The following is a 15716-nucleotide window of genomic DNA, read 5'->3' as shown; positions in this document are numbered from 1 at the left end:
GTTAGGGTTAGGATTAGGATTAGAAGTTGGGGTTAGGGTTATTGTTTTATTTTTGTACAGTTAGGGTGTTAATGATACTACTACTACTCATAATAATAAAACAATTATAAATACATGTAAATTAAATACACAAGTAAATAAAAATAATTAATAATAATTTATTATTATTATTTTTTCATTAGGGTAAGGAGTTAAAGATAAGGTTAGGTTAGGGTTAGGATTAGAAGTTGGGGTTAGGGTTATTTATTTATTTTTGTTACTGTTAGGGTGTTAATGATACTACTACTACTACTACTTTTATAAATAAATGTAAATTAAATACACAAATAAATAAAAATCAAATACAAAATAAAGAAATTGAATAAATGAATACCCCTTAAAAAAATAATAAAAAAATAAAGAAATAATAATAAATAACTAAACACCCAAACCCTAACACTAAATAAAGACATTACGATGATGGTTATTATTATTAATAATTGAATTAATATTTTTTTAAGGTTAGGGATTAATTATTATTTATTTATTATTACATATCATTAATACATTTTATTTATTTATGATGATTTTTAGTTATGTGTGTATTTATTTTATATTTATTTATTCATATATTATTACTATTTTATTTTTGAAAAACTTTAATTTGAGCAGAAAATCACGCAAAAACATGTGACAAAATGTGTGACTGCACATACAAACATGCAAATATCGCTTTCTATTTATCTCTATGAGAATAAAAACGTGCCAAAAACGCTCATATCCGCCCGATTTGAGCTATAAAAAAAGCTCCAGAACTTTTTTGGGCTTCAAGCTATGGCTTCAGGCAATGTGAACCATCTCCATAGAGAATAACAGTTTTTTTTCTTCTCCTCCATCATTTTGGAGCTTTGAGCTTCAAACTACAAAACGCTGAGATGTGAATGGGGGTCTAAGCAAAGAAACCCTACCTCTTCTTTTGTTCTTGGTTTCTGTTTTGAGTTGTCTTTACTCATTCTTTCTGACTCACGGAGAGGGCTCCCTGATCTTTACTGACCCTTCCCACTCTACCATTGGTGGGCTGACAGGGTGCAGTGGCTTTACTAGGGTTGGTGTCACCCGGTGCGAAATAAAATGGTGTCAGTGGTGCTACTAGGGTTGGTTTCACCGGGTGCAAAATAAAATGGTGTCAGTGGTGTTACTAGGGTTGGTGTCACCCGGTGCGAAATAAAATTGTGTGACCCTTCCCACTCTACCATTGGTGGGCAGACAGTGATGAATCCTTGGTACATTGTGTTTGAGGGTGTAGTGGCGTAACTAGGGTTGGTGTCATCCGGTGCGAAATAAAATGGTGTGACCCTTCCCACTCTACCATTGGTGGGCAGACAGTGATGAATCCTCTGTACATTGTGTTTGAGGGTGCAGTGGCGTTACTAGGGTTGGTGTCACCTGATGCGAAATAAAATGGTGTCAGTGGTGTTACTAGGGTTGGTGTCACCCAGTGCGAAATAAAATGGTGTGACCCTTCCCAATCTTCCATTGGTGGGCAGACAGTGATGAATCCTCGGTACATTGTGTTTGAGGGTGCAGTGGCTTTACTAGGGTTGGTGTCACCCGGTGCGAAATAAAATGGTGTCAGTGGTGCTACTAGGGTTGGTTTCACCGGGTGCAAAATAAAATGGTGTCAGTGGCGTTACTAGGGTTGGTGTCACCCGGTGCGAAATAAAATGGTGTAACCCTTCCCAATCTACCATTGGTGGGCAGACAGTGATGAATCCTCGGTACATTGTGTTTAAGGGTGTAGTGGCATAACTAGGGTTGGTGTCACCCGGTGCGAAATAAAATGGCGTGACCCTTCCCGATCTACCATTGGTGGGCAGACAGTGATGAATCCTCTGTACATTGTGTTTGAGGGTGCAGTGGCGTTACTAGGGTTGGTGTCACCTGATGCGAAATAAAATGGTGTCAGTGGTGTTACTAGGGTTGGTGTCACCCGGTGCGAAATAAAATTGTGTGACCCTTCCCACTCTACCATTGGTGGGCAGACAGTGATGAATCCTTGGTACATTGTGTTTGAGGGTGCAGTGGCGTAACTAGGGTTGGTGTCATCCGGTGCGAAATAAAATGGTGTGACCCTTCCCACTCTACCATTGGTGGGCAGACAGTGATGAATCCTCTGTACATTGTGTTTGAGGGTGCAGTGGCGTTACTAGGGTTGGTGTCACCTGATGCGAAATAAAATGGTGTCAGTGGCGTTACTAGGGTTGGTGTCACCCGGTGCGAAATAAAATGGTGTGACCCTTCCCAATCTTCCATTGGTGGGCAGACAGTGATGAATCCTCGGTACATTGTGTTTGAGGGTGCAGTGGCTTTACTAGGGTTGGTGTCACCCGGTGCGAAATAAAATGGTGTCAGTGGTGCTACTAGGGTTGGTTTCACCGGGTGCAAAATAAAATGGTGTCAGTGGCGTTACTAGGGTTGGTGTCACCCGGTGCGAAATAAAATGGTGTGACCCTTCCCACTCTACCATTGGTGGGCAGACAGTGATGAATCCTTGGTACATTGTGTTTGAGGGTGTAGTGGCGTAACTAGGGTTGGTGTCACCCGGTGCGAAATAAAATGGTGTGACCCTTCCCACTCTACCATTGGTGGGCAGACAGTGATGAATCCTCGGTACATTGTGTTTGAGGGTGCAGTGGCGTAACTAGGGTTGGTGTCACCTGATGCGAAATAAAATGGTGTCAGTGGTGTTACTAGGGTTGGTGTCACCCGGTGCGAAATAAAATGGTGTGACCCTTCCCAATCTATCATTGGTGGGCAGACAGTGATGAATCCTTGGTACATTGTGTTTGAGGGTGCCAGTGGTGTTACTAGGGTTGGTTTCACCCGGTGCAAAATAAAATGGTGCCAGTGGCGTTACTAGGGTTGGTGTCACCCGGTGCGAAATAAAATGGTGTCAGTGGTGCTACTAGGGTTGGTGTCACCCGGTGCGAAATAAAATTGTGTGACCCTTCCCACTCTACCATTGGTGGGCAGACAGTGATGAATCCTTGGTACATTGTGTTTGAGGGTGCCAGTGGTGTTACTAGGGTTGGTTTCACCCGGTGCAAAATAAAATGGTGCCAGTGGCGTTACTAGGGTTGGTGTCACCCGGTGCGAAATAAAATGGTGTCAGTGGTGCTACTAGGGTTGGTGTCACCCGGTGCGAAATAAAATTGTGTGACCCTTCCCACTCTACCATTGGTGGGCAGACAGTGATGAATCCTTGGTACATTGTGTTTGAGGGTGTAGTGGCGTAACTAGGGTTGGTGTCATCCGGTGCGAAATAAAATGGTGTGACCCTTCCCACTCTACCATTGGTGTGCAGACAGTGATGAATCCTCTGTACATTGTGTTTGAGGGTGCAGTGGCGTTACTAGGGTTGGTGTCACCTGATGCGAAATAAAATGGTGTCAGTGGTGTTACTAGGGTTGGTTTCACCCGGTGCAAAATAAAATGGTGCCAGTGGCGTTACTAGGGTTGGTGTCACCTGGTGCGAAATAAAATGGTGTGACCCTTCCCACTCTACCATTGGTGGGCTGACAGTGATGAATCCTCGGTACATTGTGTTTGAGGGTGAAGTCACAGTTACAATGATGGTAAATGATAAACCAGAAGGTAGACCTTTCCCTCTAAAGCCATTGCCATTAGTTTGGAGGCATTTCATTTTCAAGACACAAGTGGGTGACTGCCTTGCTCTGACCAGCTGCTTGCCCTCTCTTGGGCTCTGTACAAACCACATCCACAAATTTCACTTTCACCTTTTTCTACCATTTTTACACATATGAGGTCAGGGGGTCCATCAGACACCCCTCACAAAGGTCAGGAATTGGGGCCGATACAGATCTGTGCTGAATGACAGAAGACAACATAAGACACATTGGACTCACAGGGGCAAACCATCCTTGACTGTATAGGTGCCACAACAACTGCGGAAGTCATAGAGTCCATCTACGGAATTGTACTTGCGGTTCTTCTGCTCCATCCTGGATTTAGGAGAGACACAAAGAGAACACAGGTTAGGTCCAGAGGCTGCACACAGGACAGGACCTCTTTAATCTTCCTCTATAGAATTAGAGATGGTAACGTATAGTTTGCTGTGATGCTCTCTGTAGGTTCCATGGAGGAATAATTTTACCATTCCTCACGTATGAATGTAGACAACACAACAGATGTCCATATTCAGCTTGGTGGTGTATGGATTTGTGAGTACAGCATTCATTTTGTCTATTTTGTCACCATTTGGGAAATGGCAAAACTATATGTGAAATGGTTAAAAATGTGACATACTACTATCCCTGCGTGTTGGAAATACCTTTCAAAAAAACATGGAACTTACAGTATTATGGTAGGTGCCCCATTGCTCCAATAACAGCCTTCGCTCCTCTGGGAAGATTTTGGTGTGTGTCTTTGGGAATTTGTTCCCATTCAACTAAAACAGCATGAGTGAAGTCAGGTACTGATGTTGGATGAGAAGATCTGGCCAGCAATTGACATTTCAGTTCACCCCACTAGGGTTGAAGTCAGGCCACTCAGATTCATCCTCAACAAACTGGTCTGGTCACACCATATCTTTATGGAGCTGGCTTTGTGCACAGGGGCACAGTCGTGTGTCTTCACCAAACTGGTACCACAAGGTTAAAGTTGCACAACTAAATACAATGTGTTTGCATGTTGTTGCATAATCAGTACTCTTCACTGGAAATCTGGAGGGGGGGGGGGGGGTCTACATAAGTTTCAGGCAGGGCCGTCTTTAAGGCAGGGCAAAAGGGGCAGCTGCCCTGGGCCCTGTCACTGATGTGGGACCCAAAGCAGCTGCCTCATCCTTGCCAACTATCCTAGTTTAAATTCCCTTGTCCTTTGAAGTTTTAGTCCTGTGTCCCGATATCTCAGTATGAAGTGCTGGTACTAAAGCTGCCCAGCTCTGCCCTATTGTTGTGCACAGATGACTCACCTGCAGACCCTGTGTTTACATGTAAATATCGGCATTCATATGTAAATAGCGGCAGCATTCATAATTAAATAGTTGCGGCCAGCGTCATTAATATGTAAAAAAAGGAGGCATTCATATGTATATCACGCCTCCCTGCAGTGAGGAGATGATGTGCTGTAACCTCTAGCAACCAATCAGTGAGCAGTATTACTGTACAGAAATCTCTAGCAACCAATTAACAAGTGGAAATCATTTGCTGTAACTTCTAGCAACTAACCAGTGAGCCATAATGTGTGCTGTAACCTCCAGCAACCAGTCAGTAAGCTGAATTATATGCTGTAACCGCTGGCAACCAATCACAATTGCTGCTTGATCTGTCTAGCTCCTATTTATTGTATGTCTCAGAGCAAGTGGAGAGTGAAATTGCATTGAGGGGGGCCCAAGACATTTTTTGCCCAGGGTCCTATCACTATTAAAGATGGCCCTGGTTTCAGGTTGAATGTTCAGATGTCCACAGAGGGCCTTAATACAAAGTCAGAAGAATCAGTTTTACCCTGAACTTTAGGATAGTAATTTTTTGCGCTTTTTCGACCTGTAAATATGAGTGGTAAGATGCTGAAAATGATAGGACTTACTCAGTGTTTGGGTCATACGTCCCACGGTCAATCCTATCAGCATTGTATAAGGGAGGATTATATCCTGGGTATTCCACCTGTGGGTGATATGCAAGGTAAGTTGATCATATCAGGAATATCCACATATCACCACTTTGTGTGTATGTGTTGTTGTTGTTGTTTTTTTTGTTTTTTGGTAATTGTAGCCTCTTAGTAATTTTACTTAAAGTAGAACTATAGGCAAAACTTTATTTTTTATTTTTGGGATGGAGCAGCCTTTTTCAACCAGGGTACCTTGATTTTTCTTCTGGGGTGCCTTAATAAAATGCCTAAAAATGTAAATAAAAAATTGGATACAAGCTAATGTGTGGATGAAGCCTGCCTTCTAGACTCGGTTCACACAGGGGCAACTTGTCCGGCGACTTAGCCGCCTGACAAGTCGCGCTCCATTCTGTACAATGGAACTGTTCTAATAGGAGCGACACAAGTCTCTCCGACTTAGAAAAAGGTTCCTGTGCTACTTTTGAGACGACTTCAGGCGACTGTCATTGACTTCTATACAGAAGTCATTTTGCAAGCCGCCGCTGAAGTCGGGTGCAGGTCGCCTGAGGCAGTTGCGCTGCAAGCCGTACTGCCTCATTGTGAACCGACCCTTAGTCCTTGTACACACGGTCGGACATTCCGGCAACCAAATCCGACGGATTTTGTTCGAAACTGTTGCATACACACGGTCAAGCAAAGTTGTCGGAAAATCAGATTTTACATAACGTGATGACGTTATTTCATTAGGACGGGACTACGTTCAGGCTAGTAGCCAATAGCTTTGGTCTAGGACAGGGATATGCAGTTAGCTGACCTCCAGCTGTTGCAAAACTACAAGTCCCATCATGCCTCTGCCTCTGGGTATCATGCTTGTGGCTGTCAGAGTCTTGCTATGCCTCATGGGACTTGTAGTTCTGCAACAGCTGGAGGTCCGCTAATTGCATATCCCTGGTCTAGGAATTTGATCTGAGCATGCGTGGCACTTTGTCCGTCGGAGTAGGCTACACATGATCGGAGTATGTCTGATCGGAGCATTTTGTCGGAAAATTTTACCGGCAAGTTGGAAAAGTTGGTCCGTCGGATATTCCGACGGAAACAGTCCGATGCAGACCACACACAGTCGGAATATCCGACAAAATGGTCCGATAGGACACATTCCGTCTGAATCTCCGACCGTGTGTACAAGGGCTAAGTCTACACAGAGTCATGGGTTTTCATTGTGCACCATTACAACCTTCTAGCTGCCAGAATCCTGACAACCAATGGCATCATCAGTTGATATGGAGGATGCCAGTCGCTTGCATAGCATCTTGTTTGATCCTCCCATGCCCCTCTCCATCAGCTTTGGGGTCAATTAGCTGAGTGATGGAGAAAAACTGAGGGAAGAAGAGAAACATTGGAATACTAGTCTATATGTAGAGAATGAGTACCCCCGGTACTAAGGGACTTCAAGGGCGAACTTTTGAAGACACAATATTTTCAAAACATAGAAAAATATATTATTTCATAAAACAGTGTAACGGTCAAGGATAACAACCATACACAATGTGATACATAATATCCATATATAGTATATGAGAAAAAAAAAAAAAAACACTTCTCCTATGGCCCGACACGTTTCGTGAGATTCAAGATAAATCCCTTCTTCAGGGGCATGAAGGAGATAATAGTCGGAGATGCTCAATACTACATTCATGGAATCAAATATTTGTTAAAAAGATTGTTAGGATGGCGCTGAGCAAAAAATGAGGACACATATCCAGAATGAAGGAAATCACTAAGTAAAAAATAAATAAAATATCCTCAAGGCTCGAGAGATTCCTCACAAGGATCCCCCAAAAATAAGGTCCCAGCAGTAGACTTGTACAGATCAACATATGGCTGGAAATATGGGAATATCAATCCTTGATGAGGGATGATAGCGTTTGTCTCTCCTTCATGCCCCTGGAGAAGGGATTTATCTTGAATCTCACGAAACGTGTCGGTCCATAGGAGAAGCGCTTTTTTTATCTCATATACTATATATGGATATTATGTTTCACTTTGTGTATGGTTGTTATCCTTGACCGTTACACTGTTTTATGAAATAATACATTTTTCTATGTTTTGAAAATATTGTGTCTTCAAAAGTTTGCCCTTAAAGTTCCTTAGTAACAGAAGGTACTCATTCTCTATATACCAGTGATGGAGAACCTTGGCACCCCAGATGTTTTGGAACTACATTTCCCATGATGCTCACCTACACTGCAGGGTGCATGAGCATCATGGGAAATGTAGTTCCAAAACATCTGGGGTGCCAAGGTTCGCCATCACTGGTATATACAATATATTTGGGATGGTGGTAACAACAAATGGAATTCTCTCTCCATAATGGTTCTTTTTAGATAATTGGAATACTAGTGAGTACCAGTGCGAAAAAAAAGTGTATTTGCTTTGGACGAATAATTCACGATAAATTTAAGGTTGGGTGTCCTCCTTGTGTGGATGTTGCTGCGTTATGTAAAACTATTAGAGTCATTTTTACATTTTAGAATGAGGTGCCTCGAGACTGTCCATGATTTTTAAAGGGTGCCTCAAGATTGTCCTTAATTCATCATTTTTAAAGGGTGCCTTGACTGAAAGAAGGTCGAAAAGCACTGGGATAGCGTCATCACCCCTGTCACTGTATTTATGTAGCCACCTGTGTCCCATTGGGGAGATTTCACTTTACTTCCTGTCTCATAGCCACAACAGGAAGTGAGAGGAAACCCCTGCAAATTGGGGACCCCCAGGCCGTCAGAAGTTGTGTCCCCATTACAAGATTCTCCCTCTATTAATTTTCTGAAGACATCCCCCAGTGTGAGATTTTGTTCTATTTTCACTTTGAAAGATAATGGTAAACAGGACAAATAAAGAGGTTGTGCTCCCTCTCGGGGGCACAGACAGCAATAAAAACTTGATAGGAGCTCTAATCCGTCTCCACTCCAACAAAAAATAAAAATAAAAGTTTTGTCTTCAGTTGTAATGTAATCCTTATTATTTAATGAACTCTCTTTTCGGACTGCCAAATTAAAAAGTTCAGGGAGAAGGGGGCGCACTTGGCATCCTTGCCTTGAGTGCCAGAGAACTTTATCTTGAAACTGCAATAGTCTTCCTGCCACCAGAATGGACTCACCTCCCATGGCACCAGCTCGTCGGGCACTGGGTAGCGGCTCATTTTAGAGCCCGGGTAGTTCAGGATCCGAGAGTTTATGTGGTACAGACAGTGCTGGTCGACGTATCCATCTGTGCCTGCTGCTAACTTTTCTTCCTGTGAACTGCTGTGAACTGGCCGGGGAAGACAGGAGAGATATCATAACAGAACCCCACCTCATATCAATATACACATAACATATCAGTCTGCAGGGCAGGACTTAGGGTGGTGGGGGCCCCTGGGCTTAAGTCACTTTCGGGCCCTACTTTCTATACATTACCGTATTTATCGGTGTATAACATGCGCCAGCGTATAACACGCACCCCAAGTTTAGGAGGGAATTTTAAGGAAAAAAACTTTTAGGAAACTTACATTTAAATGCCCATCAATGCAGCCTTATCAGTGTTATTTGCAGCCTTGTCATTGCAGTCTTGTAGTTTAAAAATGGCGCCGCCGAGATACAGAGTCCTGTGTATCTAGGCGGCTCTCAGGTGCTCTCGGCGGCTCTTGGGTCCTCTCGCAGTCCCGTGTGGAGCCGAAAGTAGCCGAGTGTACTCGGCTCGGCTCACAGTCACGCCCAGTCCCTGTGTTATGTCCATCACAGGGCGGGACTGGACGTGACTGTGAGCCAAGCCGAGTACACTCGGCTATGTATCTCTATTGGGTGGTGCCCATGGGCTTGAGCCAAGTCAAGCCCAATGGTAAGTCCGGCCCTGCCAGTCTGCACTCACACTTACCTAATAGCCTTGTCTTACTGCTGAAACCTTTCTCCGTTAAGGCAGAGATGATCCAGTTCAGAAATTGTGTAGACTTATCCATCTGCAACACAAGACAGCACAGTTAAGATGGACACTATGCACTCAGATTGTACAATCGCTCTGCAATTTCATTTAAATTGACTAAAACGTAATATAAAGGAAAACCGAAATAATCCTTTTAATTTGTATCAAATGAGACAGGCTCTTGCTCTACATCAGTCTTTCTCAACCTTTTTGGCCCCTTTAGAAATTCTTGAAATAATTTTCAGGTCTTGGGGAAACCTTGATAATGCCAGTTCATTGGTCAGTGGGAAAAATTCCCCTTATGTTGCTGGCCCATTTACAGAAGCAGTCATTATTCCACCCTTACAGATAGTGAAAAAAAATAAAAAAAACAGGGTTTGGGGCTTACCTGTAAATTCAATTTCTTGGAATACATCATGGAAAATCCCTATGAATAGGGTTATGTGCCACCTACAGGTGACCGGACACTGGCAAAAATATACAGGAAGTCCCCTCCTATGCACAACCCCTCCCCATTAGGCAAGACTTCAGTTCTGTAGCAAGCCATAAACCACAAAGACAGAGAGGTGGGATCTATGTGTCCCGTGATGTACTCCAAGAAATAGATTTTTACAGGTAAGCTAATAATCCAGCTTTCTTTATTGCGCATCACAAGACACAGAGCGTCTTCTTTGACGTCAACAAGCTAACAGGCCCCACCAAAACTTAACCAGTAACAAGAAAAACCTCACGTACCAGCCTGCAAAAAACTGTGACAAGTAATGTCTTCAGCAGCCCTAACACTCCCTGGATAACATTTTGTAAAAGTGGCTAAGTGGTTATCACTTCCACTTGGCAGCATGAGGGTCATTGGTTCAAATCCCAACCACAGCACAACCTGCCTAGAGTCTGCAGGTTCTCCCTGTACCTGTGTGGGTTTCCGCTTATACTCCAAAGACATGCTGGTAGGTTAATTGACTCCTGTCTAAATTGGCCCTAGTTTGTGTATGTATGACTGTAAGGTAGGGACCTTAGATTGTAAGCTTCTTGAGGGCAGGGACTGCTGATGTGAATGTACCATATATATTTAAAGCGTATAAGATGTCATCACTATATAAGTATCTGTAATAAAAAAAATAATAAATAAATAAAATTGTGAACTAAAGACCAGGCAGTTGACTTCAAACTCAAGCTACAGAAGTTTGATGATGAATAGCCCAAGCAGCACCTAAAAGGGTGGAACATTCCCTTTCAAACCATAAATTTGAGCAATGAGCTGACAAATCCAACAGTAGAATTGGAAAGTGCTCTTTGAGCCCCCGGGTAGCAGAAATAAAGGTTCCAATTGCTGATTTGCGGCAGTCGACTTCAGGTAAAACCTAATAGCATGAACATGGTCGAATTATGAACAGCTTTGCCACCCCCCCACGTCTGAGGCTTAGATTAAAAAAAGACAACACAATATTCTGGATGAGATAGAAAGCAGAAAAAACCTTCGGCAACAACTACAGCTGAGGCGAAGAACCACCTTGGCACAGTGGAGGTCGAGGAATGGCTCCTTACAGGAAAAGGCAACCAATTTGAAATCCTCAAATCCACAGTAAAGACAATCATAAAACACAACCTTCCACGTAAAAAAACAAACAAACAAAATGAAAGCAAGATCTCAAATGGGATAAAACTGATTTTTCTGTACGACAGAAGGAATCAAGTGAACTGAAGACCAAGCAGTGGCCTTCAAACTTGAGCTACAGAAATTTGATAATGAATAGCCTAGGAAGCACCTGAAAGGGTGTAACGTTCCCTTTTTCAAACCATAAGCTCAAGCAATAAGCTGACAAATCCAACAGGAAATGGTAAAATTGGAAGGTGTGGTGTGTGACCTCTTTGGACCCATGGACATTGCCAAAAGAGAGAATATGATTGCTGAATCACAGCAGTAGACTTCAGTGACCATCGAATTGTGAAGAGCTTTGCCCTGGCCTCTGAGGCCTAAGACAGAAAGAAGGCAACACAATATCCCATTATCCCAGATGAGACAGAAGGCAGAAAACAACTTAGGCAACAATGACAACTGAGGCCAAAGAACCACCTTGGCATGGTGGACCAGGACTAGGAATGGCTCCTTACAGGAAAAGGGAACCAATTCTGAATCTTCAATGCCAAAGTAATGGTAACCATAAAATGCAACCTCCCACATCAAAAGAACTAAAGGAAGGTCCCAAATGGACTCAAATAGTTTTTCTGTATGACAGAACCAAAGGAACCAGGTACAGGAACCAAACTGAGATCTCATGAAGTCAACGGCTGGCTGTCCAGAGTGGAAATATGCCTAACCCAATGCTCAAAAAGCACACATCAAGGAATGAAAAGCATTTGGCCTCTGAAAAAAGGCCTCTCAAAAAAGACTGCCAAGGCTTAAATCTTATCCTTGTGCATACTCAAGGCCAGCCACAGATCAACCTCCATAGGGGGAAGGCCAAGGAATGGCCCTCAATCTACTTGCGAGAATGAAAACTGATAGCCTCGTACCAAGCAACAAAAGACTTCTAAGTAAATCCTCAATAAAGTAGCCTTCCTAACCTCCATAGGAGTGGGAACAAAATCACAGTCTCCTTTGTCTTTGCAGACTTTGGCTTCAATAGGACCATAAAGAGGCCTGGAAGATCAGGCCTTGCAACAGCAGGTCATGAGGATCCAGAAGGACCCAAGGACAGTCAACTCACATGTACACAATGTTGGAATACCCTGTTCTCCTGGGCCAAAAAGGGTGACCTGAAACACAGGGATTCCCTCCACCCAAATTGTACAAGGTACCGTATATACTCGAGTATAGGCCGACCCGAATATAAGCCGAGGCCCCCAATTTACCCCCAAAAAAACTGGCAAACTTATTGACTCGTGTATAAGCCGAGGGTAAGACATGCCTGTCCATCCCTGTGTGTGTGTCCGTCCATCCCTGTGTGTCCGTCCATCCCTGTGTGTCCGTCCATCCCTGTGTGTCCGTCCATCCATCCCTGTGTGTGTGTGTCTCCATCCATCCATCCATCCCTGTGTGTGTGTGTGTGTGTGTGTGTGTGTGTGTGTGTGTGTGTCCAGCCTACCTGTGTCCTGAGCCTTTGTCCCGAGCCTCCGTCCCGTGCCGAGCCTCCTTGCCTCCGTGCCTCGCCGCCGTGCCTCGCCGCCGTGCCTCGCCGCCATGCCTTGCCTCCGGTCCCGTCCCGTCCCGTCCCGTGCCGTGCCGTCCTGTGCCTTGCCTCCGTCCCGTGCCCTCTTCGTTCGTCGGCGGCCATTGTAAAATTCAAAAGCTGCGCCGCCGCCTTCGCCTGTGATAGGCGGAACACTGAATTTCCCAGCAGCCTGTGTTCCGCCTATCACAGACGTCGTATCATCCTCGTCCGTAGTACGAGGATGATACGAAGTCCGTGATAGGCGGAACACAGGCTGCTGGGAAATTCAGTGTTCCGCCTATCACAGGCGAAGGGGGAGCCGGAGGCGCGGCTTTTGAATCAGAATGGCCGCTGTCTGTCTGCTCGACACGCTGATCGAGCGGGCAGACAGCGATGACTCGAGTATAAGCCGAGGGGGGCACTTTCAGCCTCAAAAAAGAGGCTGAAAATCTCGGCTTATACTCGAGTATATACGGTAGTCAGTCAAGGAAAAAGCTGTAGTAGAGAGAAATCATAGATCGTGGAGAACTGGTCCCAAGGCATCACCAGTTCATCTACTGCAAGTACCTGAGGATCCTGTAGCTGAGCCTATAACCTATTAGCTGCCTCTATCATGGTGAACTAAAAGGAGGGATTATAGAGAGCAGACACTGCATGAAAGTGGATTATACATATCAAAAGCAATCAAATATGAGAAGGTGAAGTGTGCAAATAAAATAAATGCAGCAGTTGGGAAATTTCTAATATATCAAACATAGTTTACGTTTTTTAACTGTGCTCTTGAGTTATGTTAAATAACTATTGTACCCCATGACAACTTTTTACTCACAGACAATTTTATAACAGTGAACTGGAGAAGTGACAATTGACCCTAGGTTCACACCTCTGTTTTTTAGTGTGTTTTACAGTTTGCAAAAACACACTAAAATCCATTTTTATATGGTTTCCTACGGTACAGGTTCTATGCATTTTGCAGCTTGTGCTTTTTTGGAAAGAGATAGGGACTTTTTTACCGAGTTTTGTGTGTAATGGACTTAATGGAATCACACCAGAAATGCAAGTGTTGTGTTTGTGATGCAATTTTTGATGTGTTTTGCGCTTTGCAGTTTTTATTTTTCAATTTAAAACACTGTGTATAGCTAGTTGCTAAGGAGGGGGCCAGGAAACTGTGATGTCACAAGGGGCGGGCTCTCTGGGCATCGTCATTGGATGGTCACGCCCCATGGCTATATAAGAGGTGCTGAACAGCGGGGCGACATCCCAATGGAGAAGGACAGCTTCAGGACAAGACAGGCTTTTTTGTTTTTTTAGTGGGTAACGGGCAGCCGAGGAAGATGACAGCGGCAGTGAGGAAGAAGACAGCACAAGAAGAACAAGACACCAGGAGATGACAGCTCTGGGAGATGATGGTTCTGGGAGATGACGGCTCCAGGAGATGACAGTTCCAGGAGAGGCTTCTTATTTAATAAAGGATTTGTCAAAAACCGGCTCTTGTATTTTGGTAACATTTCACATTTTTTTTGGTGAATGGGTAGGGGTACAATGTACCCGATACCCATTCACATAGGGGGGCCAGGATCTGGGCACTCCAACAACCACTGGCCAGGCCATCAACATGAGGGCAAGCTGCTTTGAGGTGTGGGGCGCAGATCCCCTTCTACCCCAAAGCACCCACCCCCCATGTCGAGGGCATGCCACCTGGTATGGTTCTAGGGGGGGGGTACTCGCTCGTCCCCTCCCTTTCCTGACCTACCAGGCTGCATGCTCGGATAAGGGTCTGGTATGGATTGGGGGGGCCCACATCATTTAAAAAAAAAGAATTTTCTCTGTCCGCAACCTTGACGAATGCCTCTCCCTGCTGTGCCAGTGGCACATCTTAGAACCGTTGGAGCAACGTCACCCACACCGCACCACAAGCAGCCGCAATACTGGCGACTGGGATGACTTTGACCCTTCTGATGAAATTACCACCTGAAATGTCTCCAAAATTCCAGGTAACATGCAAGCCCTGGATTGCCCGTCGGAGCCCTCTTCTTCCTCTGAATAGCTCTTTCGGTCGCGGTAGTTACTGCTCATTCCCAAGTTACCCTAATCCCTGTTTATGCGTACAGCATACTTGTTGAAATACTGTCACAATACTGACATTCTTTATTGCTCCGTTTCTGACTTCTTTACAGTCCACAACTACTTGCACTTCTTTTCAGCAAAGACCGACACTGAACAACACCGAAACTACCGAATTCCAGCGGAAGCCGATACGCTACTTCTCTCACGTAAGTTGACCACCACATCTAGTGGCTACCTTAACATTGTCCCCTAGGGCACCACCGGACCTGATACACTGCTGACGCAGGATCCCCATTCAGGTACTGTCACTAACCTTGTAACACTACACGCAACATCTAATCCACAATGCCAATCAAAATTACCTCCTTAAACGTTAAGGGCCTGAACCACCCGGAGAAAAGATACTCACTATAGTCTCACAGGAGACACACTTCTGCCAGGAAAAACCTCCCACCATGTCTCATAAAAACTTCCACCATATATTCTTTGCTATCGCCCCAACCAAATCGAAAGGAGTTCTCATCGCCATTAAAGACACCATTACGTTCAAACTAATCTCAATTACACCTGACCCTCAAGGGCGATATATCATACTGATAGGAGAACTAAACAACGTCACCTATACACTAGTAAACATCTACTCCCCAAATTCAGGTGAAATGCGATTTCTTCACAAGCTCTGGAAAAAAATTCAAGGCCTCCAACAGGGCCAAACCATTTTATGCGGAGACTTTAACCTTGCACCTGATGACTCCATAGACGTCAAAGGGCCATCAACCAGGAAACCACGTCCAGCGACTCTCACTCAATTTCTTCACGCTAACTACCTATTTGATATCTGGAGGTGTCAACATGCATCGGAAAGAGACTTTACTTTCTTTTTGAAACCTCACTGCACTTACTCCAGAATAGATCTATTCGTGGGAAATAAACAATTGCTAC

The 15716-nt window shown here is 44.3% G+C and overlaps 1 protein-coding gene across 2 annotated transcripts in view; it reads right to left on the bottom strand.

Annotated features, from left to right (window-relative positions):
• The window catches only part of LOC143927234 (transient receptor potential cation channel subfamily M member 2-like), a 219172-nt gene that overhangs the window by 17117 nt on the left and 186339 nt on the right, over nt 1-15716 (bottom strand). For both annotated transcript variants that reach the window (XM_077451231.1, XM_077451230.1), the window contains exons 26-29: nt 9514-9595; nt 8759-8910; nt 5584-5660; nt 3906-4001 (exon numbers count right to left, since the gene is read on the bottom strand). In XM_077451231.1, coding sequence (XP_077307357.1) covers nt 3906-4001; nt 5584-5660; nt 8759-8910; nt 9514-9595 — 407 coding nt within the window. The remainder of the gene's footprint in view (nt 1-3905; nt 4002-5583; nt 5661-8758; nt 8911-9513; nt 9596-15716) is intronic.

This window comes from Lithobates pipiens, unplaced genomic scaffold, assembly GCF_037356315.1.
Source record: "Lithobates pipiens isolate NorthernLeopardFrog02 unplaced genomic scaffold, aLitPip1_a1.2 Scaffold_23, whole genome shotgun sequence".
In the NCBI taxonomy this organism is placed as follows: Eukaryota; Metazoa; Chordata; class Amphibia; order Anura; family Ranidae; genus Lithobates; species Lithobates pipiens.
The sequence above is the reverse complement of the archived record's forward strand: the minus strand, read 5'-3'. Positions and strand labels throughout refer to the sequence as shown.